At 40.5% G+C, this 6,845-nt stretch overlaps 1 protein-coding gene across 4 annotated transcripts; it reads left to right on the forward strand.

Annotated features, from left to right (window-relative positions):
- Window positions 1-2,034: 2,034 nt before the first annotated feature.
- Window positions 2,035-4,817, forward strand: HB24 (homeobox protein 24). 4 transcript variants are annotated; one of them, XM_019198501.2, is made up of 3 exons: window positions 2,035-2,988; window positions 3,078-3,213; window positions 3,316-4,817. In XM_019198501.2, the coding sequence occupies exon 3, from the start codon at window positions 3,444-3,446 to the stop codon at window positions 4,512-4,514; it is 1,071 nt and encodes a 356-aa protein (XP_019054046.1). In that variant the 5' UTR covers window positions 2,035-2,988; window positions 3,078-3,213; window positions 3,316-3,443; the 3' UTR covers window positions 4,515-4,817. The 4 variants fall into 4 exon arrangements, with proteins under 4 accessions (XP_019054046.1, XP_019054048.1, XP_088749475.1 ...); XM_019198503.2 differs by having other exon boundaries at window positions 3,078-3,124; XM_088893349.1 differs by having other exon boundaries at window positions 2,035-3,213.
- The last annotated feature ends 2,028 nt before the right edge of the window (window positions 4,818-6,845 follow it).

The following is a 6,845-nucleotide window of genomic DNA, read 5'->3' on the forward strand; positions in this document are numbered from 1 at the left end:
TTTTTCACTCTACCTATTTTTATCCATTCTTATTCATCTTAGAATTTCAGCTTGAATAAGAATAAGAATTGAACCTAACATGTCCTAAATTTCTTTACCTTATTAATAATGCAGGTACAATTGCTACAAATCCAGATGGGAAAAAACAAAATGATATCTATCAGTAGGGATTTGAAAATCCACTTGAAAATGTAAAAATTTTGACAAACTAATTGCATTGTTATAGAATTCACATCGGTGCCCCACATCACATTCCAACCGTGGATCGAAATGACAAGTAGAGGATGAGATATGCATGTGGGGCGTGCCTCGATGTGATCTCGTTGCTATAAGGTGTAAGATTACAATATAGTTGTGAGGTAGAACGTCACAACCCGAGTGTGTAACATGTTCCAACGGGGTGGCGGTATCGAAACGACTTCTCTATCTTGCAATAATAAAAAGCGAAGACATCAAGCCAACAAGTAGCAAATCAGAATCGTTCAGTTTATCAAAAAAATGACCCCGACAATTCGTTTAGGTTGTGTTTGGTTTGAAAGAAACCTCTCTACTTTTTCCTTTCACTACCTTTTCTTTCAAACCAAATACACCCTTAGATCTTTTCGTTGTTTAATTGTTATAATAAAAATTGGTTTTGTTGGGCTATGGGGGCCTATCAAAAAAGGCGTAAATGGGACCTATCAGAATAGGCTGGAGCGCAGCAGCTGTGACTGTGAGCTATGCAGGAGCAGGACTCTTACACTCATTCCTCCAAATCTTCCGCGTTTGTCGCTTCACTTAACAGGCCGCTCCCTACGGTCTAACAGTGTAAATGGTCGGACCTTGGAATCGATTGAGATTTGTGGAGTGTCACGCTCCGCACGCGCCCGCGCTCAAACACTTCCAAATCCTCCGTGAGATAGGATAGGAACAACCCGATACACGTGCGCGCTTGAAAGACAGCGTATGATAGACGACATAGACGAAGGCCGACTTGCGTGCGCCGACCTGGCACTGTTAACCGCTCACTTTCGCACGAATGCACGCGCTCTTAATTAGTAATCGTTAATTAATCTGAAATTAATTAAGTAATTGCAGAAACAAAGAAGATGATGAATGAAGATTGAAGAAGAAGAAGAAGCGTACATGACAACTCATGAGGTACTGCAGCAATTGAGTCTGTGGCCTGACAGCAGGCGAATTGACTTTGGCACGGACATTAAGAAAAGCAGTGGGCCAGAAACCTTACAGAAATGGTCCGGCTTTTGCCACGTGTACTGAAGACCCGGCCTTATATCACTCTCTTAATTAATTAGATCTCATCCCCCATTTTCTTTACATAAATTTATTAATTTAATAAACCTTTTTAATCTTTATTTAATTGCTCGGGACTTGTACCCCAAAAGATTGAATGGCTCATGGGCCATGCATGGGTACGATTCTTCCAGTCTCCCCTACTGTAGAATTAGAATAAGCCTTTTTTTAAGGATAATAATTACTATTAATAAAAAAATCAAACCACCAGGGATTAGATAAAGTGTTGGGTTTCCTAATTTGTCCTTGTAAAATAATTCCTAAATCCACAAGCTTACCATCTTCGGGGAGAAGGTTAAGAAAAAAACAAATAAAAAAAAAATATTTTAGAGTAATTTTATAAGCAGAGACGCAGAGACATGATGGGCAAGTTGCAGGGCACTTGCTAAGAGGAAGGATGCATTTGGACAAATTGATTAGTTTAGTTTTGAGATTAGGTTCATGAAATGAATGAAAGAGATGAATTAGGAGTTTTTAAAATGGAATTAATATGTAAAGACTAAAGACTGAAGAGTTGGGTTTGATTTGATTAAGACTGATTAATGCAAAGGATGGTGCGTGTAGGTAGCTCATTGTACTTATCGTGGGTGAGGAGGAAAAATTAAAAAGGACAAACGAAGGATCGGAGATGAGATGGTCAATTAGTACAGTGCCCACTTAAAAGAAGGCTGTTCGATCCCTCCTTTCTCTTTGTCACACCTTACGCTTTCCATTGGCCGACGCAACACTGCACCACTTGCTCCAACAAACAAGTACCGAAGCACATACACAGACAGAGAAGGAGTGAGAGAGATGCTTGCTTGTGTGACGACTATGGTTTAGATTTCAGAGAGAAAGACCGAACGAGAGTGGGAAATGGATTAGACGGGGAAGGCATCGATTGCATCAGAGAAAGGGAGAGAAAGAAAAAGGCAATGCTTGAAGAAAGAGTGGACTTGCAGGAGGTGCAGCAGGCGCACAAATGCACAATAGCCTCGAGTGGAGAGAGAGGGGAAAGAGAGAGAAAGGATGGCTAGAGAGAGAGAGAGAGAAAGAGAGTAGAGACTGACACACACCAACAGGACAAGTGATGTGCTGTGGACCAGACGTTTTTCACTTTACTTGCACTGTACTGTGTAGCCTCCCGTCCTTTGTTTCTCTCTCTTCTCTCATTCTCAATTCCTAACTTTGCATCTTTGTTGTTTTTTTCTCAGAGTCTAAATAAAAGTAGCCATGTTTGATGCTTGTTTCTGGTTAATTGAGGATTTAAGATTGCGGGAAGGATTCCAGGCAAGCAAAGAAACGTCTGGACATCTCTCACCGTGGGCATGTTAAATGTCATAGTGTGCTCACAAGACAACAAATATAAGGGCAATAATTAGGGATGGGACCAGGTTGCAGGGCGTGGGAAAGGATGAACATGACCTTGTCGGTGGTTCTGCAGAGAGTCCCCTTAATCTCGTCAGTCTCTCACAGTCATAACTCCTCCCCCAGCACAAGCAACCAATCTGTTTCATGTTGGATTTTAGATGGGCGGTAGGAAGCAAAGCCCCATCTCATCTCCAACCACAAAGCTTTCTCTCTTTTTATCTCTCTCGGTAATTTGGGGTGTCTGCATTAATGCAACCAGGAGAGGTTTATGGCTTCATGTTCACAGTCAGTCACAGCAACCCCTTCTTGCTTGCTCTCTCAACAGTGGATATTGTTTATTGAGAGGTAAGGCTAAGGCACTGGCACTATCATATAAATTGGGCTAAATTAGTAGGCCCCATTTTAAGCTCTGCTCACCTGTTTTGAGTTTTCAGGGTTTTTGTGTATTTTTGGGAACAAGGGAGCTTAAATCTCCTTCAAGGTATCTCTACCTACTGCTCAATCGCTTGCTTACGTCTTGGGAAAAGGGTTGAATTAGCTGAATGGGTTGGTGGATTTAGCACCCACAAGGTCAAAATCAACCCAAATTTAATTTTATAGGGAAAAAAAAGGAAAGAGACTTAGTTTACTCGGTTGATAATCTCTATTTGATTAGTTTTTCTCTGTGATTAGATGAGTTGGGCTTCGGAACAGAAGGATCCATGGGTTGAGCCGGATGCATGAAGACGATGGTATAGCAGAAAAGATTAAAATAGGGGAATTTTGAGGAGAGCGAGAGGTCGGGTTTACTGTAGATTTTAATGGAATTGAGAGGCCAAGACAAGGAAAGAGGGATGCCAAGTTCTTTGGTTTATAATCCTCCCATTCGAGAATCATCCTCCAAGGTCTCCTCTTCTCATTCAGTAATTTCCACAGGACTGGTGGGAGTAGGAGAAAGAAGAAAAGATGGGACTGGTAACGGCACTGCGATCCTTAACCCATCTCAAACCCTAGATCATCTTCAACATCAGCATCTTCACCTTCATCACCATCAACCACAAGGGCAAGGGAGAACTCCAGACCCCCCAGAGCCAGATCCAGTTCCGGTAGCAGTTGCGGTTGGTGGTGCAACAGGTGCACCAGTTGCAGGTGGATCGAACTCAAGGACGCCGCCGTCTGCTCCAACAACCACAGTATCAACGATCCCCAGGACAGCCACCGGTGTTCGATATCGAGAATGCCTCAAGAACCACGCAGCAAGCATTGGCGGCCATGTTGTGGACGGCTGCGGAGAATTCATGCCGAGCGGCGAAGAAGGGACCCCAGAAGCCCTAAAATGCGCCGCTTGCGATTGCCACAGGAACTTTCATCGGAAAGATATGGAGGGGGAGCCCCAATCGGGGGCGAATTGTTATTACTACTACAATAAAAACCACGGCGGATGCGGAGGCAGAAGTAGAATCCCTCCTCCTCCCCCTCAACTACCTCCTCAACCTCTTCAGCAACACCAAAAATTCCAACTGGGCTTGCCCACCAGTCCTTCAACAGGGCCAATTCCACCACCCATGATGATGGCCTTCTGCAGTGGAGGTGTTGGTGGGGGAGCCACCGAGTCATCAAGCGAGGACCTCAATGTGTACCAGTCCAATGCAGCTGGGGGAGCTACACGGCCTCTGCCACCATTCTCACTGTCAAAGAAGCGGTTCCGGACGAAATTCACGCAGGAGCAGAAGGACAGGATGTTAGAGTTCGCCGAGAAGGTGGGATGGAGGATCCAGAAGCAAGATGAACCGGAAGTCCAGCAGTTCTGTGCTGAAGTGGGTGTTAAGAGGCAGGTCCTTAAGGTTTGGATGCACAATAATAAGCACTCCGCCAAGAAGAAGCAGTTGTAAGACGAAGTACATCTGTTTCCATTGATTACACGACATAGATAAATAGATAGATTTCCAGAGAGAGAGAGAGAGAGAGGGAGAGAGACCTAAGAGTGAAGAGTGAAGACCACCCGCTGTTGAAAACATCATCTTGTATTATTTTCTATTTAACCATCCATATTGTGATCTCGCCGCTTTTCTCTTCCTCTTCTTGTAACTCGCACTCTTGAAACAGAAAAGAATAAAAAAGGTCCATCATCTTTTCTTCGTCTTTAGAAATGGTGGTGGTGGCGGTGGTAATGTTGAGAAGTGTTTGTAATTAAATTTTGTCCAAGATTCTGGCTTCCATCAGTCGCAGCTCCCAGTTACCATCTCTCTCTTGAAACCTCAAATAGACATCTCTCTCTCTCTCTCTCTCTGAAGGTAAAGGACGAAAGGGCAGAGAAAAATTCTCTCTTGAAAGAAAAAAGAAAAAACTCTGAACAGTAAACACACAGGCACAGTCTTTCTGAGTCTTATAAGGTAATAGGGAAAAATCTCTCTCTTCAAACTTTTCGGCCTTATTAGACACGGCAAGGGAGAAATCCGACCCTGAGAGTCATCGTTTTGCATGCTGCCCATGAAAAATGAATTATATAATTTTTATTGAATTTAATCTGTGTTTGGTACCCAATTCTCTTTGGGTTACACCTCGCGCTCTTTAATGTTATACCTTAAGGCACAAAAGTACTATTTACAACAGTACTTGGTGCAACCTACAGACGAAAGATAAGATTCGAACTTGCGGTAGGACTGATCATTTTGACCTTGAACGCCATCCTCTGTCCGGTAGGATTTAGAGTAAAATCTCGCCAACATGCCAGTTATAGTCAGTGCCCTCTGTATTAATCTCTTCCAAATTACGGTACATTGGTGACTAGGTCCATGAGGAAATTTTCTATGATTTTTTAAATATTTTTAATTATTTTATACTATATAATGGTCTTTAGTAGTATTTTATTATTTAGATTATTGATTTTTAATATCATTTTCTGAAACTATAAGCGTGAGAATGCTAATTGGGTGATATTTTTGATCGGTCAAAACCTTTTCTAAAACTAATTGCTTTCTTTAGGTCATAAGGGGGTATTCTTTTTTTGGATTTTGAGAGGAATGAAAGTTGGTTAATAGGATTTTGGTTCTCATTATTTAAGAACCTCATGTTCTTTTTTTCAAATTTATGTGAGGATCAGGGAAAGTTTATTTTCCTATGTATCACTTGCCCATCTCTTAGGTGGGTAAATAACTTTCCCACATAGGGGAAAGTTGCCAACACTTGAATGAGACAAAAATACCCCTTTTAATAATCGATTTTTATGGCTAAAATGGCCATTGCCTTATTAACATAAGAAATAAAAGAACATGGGTACATGCACTTACCCAAATAAGTGTTTCCCAAGAAAAATTTACCTAAGTTACTGCATTTACTTAGGTAACTTACCAAATGTATGTTACGTATGTTGATACTTACATGCATAATAATATTCTTACACTGGTATAAAATAAAAATAGATCCTCTTTTAAGCTTAATTTGGAAGGAGTATAAATACAAATATACATAATGAATTTTGTATATTTACACTAAGATATTTGTATTTGTACTCTTACCAAATTCAATTTGTTAAGAATACATATGCAAGGTTTAGAAATATCATATACAAATTTTGCATTATACATATTTGTATTTACATTTCCCAAATTGAAAGCAAATACAAGTATGTTTGATTTTAAACCTTGCATACTATATTTTTTTTAAACCTTACATTTTGCATTCTTCTGAAATTGAACATTTATGAATAGAACACTTTTTCATCTTTTTGGTTCCTTATGTGGATGTAGTCGGGAAGGATCACATGATACATAAACATGGCATAGAGGAAAGGAATCTTTTTTTTTATCTTGGGTTTCTAGCATATAAGAGCAACTTTTGGGGTTTAATATCAATAAAAGTAATATATTTAAAAAAAAAATAAAAAATAGATTAATTTTTAAAAATAATATCAATAAAGGGCAAAAACACTGTTCATCATCTTCTTCTTTCCATTTGTTCACTAGAGCTGCCGTCCACCGCTACTCGCCGCCTCCTCTACCCACCTCCACCTCTGCCTCCAGCAACGTTGCCGGAGGTGGAGGGTAGTGGTGGGCAGCGGCTCTGGTGAACAATGGCAAGAAGAAGAAGATGAACAGTGTTTTTGCCCTTTATTAATATTATTTTTACAAAGTTAACCTATTTTTGAAAGTGTTTTCAATATATTACTTTTATTGATATTAAACCCCTAAAAGTTGCCCTTATATGCTTTACCCCTTTTATCT

The sequence above is a fragment of the Nelumbo nucifera genome, chromosome 1, assembly GCF_055504915.1.
Source record: "Nelumbo nucifera cultivar China Antique chromosome 1, China Antique-T2T, whole genome shotgun sequence".
Classification (NCBI taxonomy): domain Eukaryota; kingdom Viridiplantae; phylum Streptophyta; class Magnoliopsida; order Proteales; family Nelumbonaceae; genus Nelumbo; species Nelumbo nucifera.

Coding starts and splice junctions, on each gene's coding strand:
- HB24 (XM_088893349.1), top strand. CDS start 3,444: ATGGAATTGAGAGGCCAAGACAAGGAAAGAGGGATGCCAAGTTCTTTG.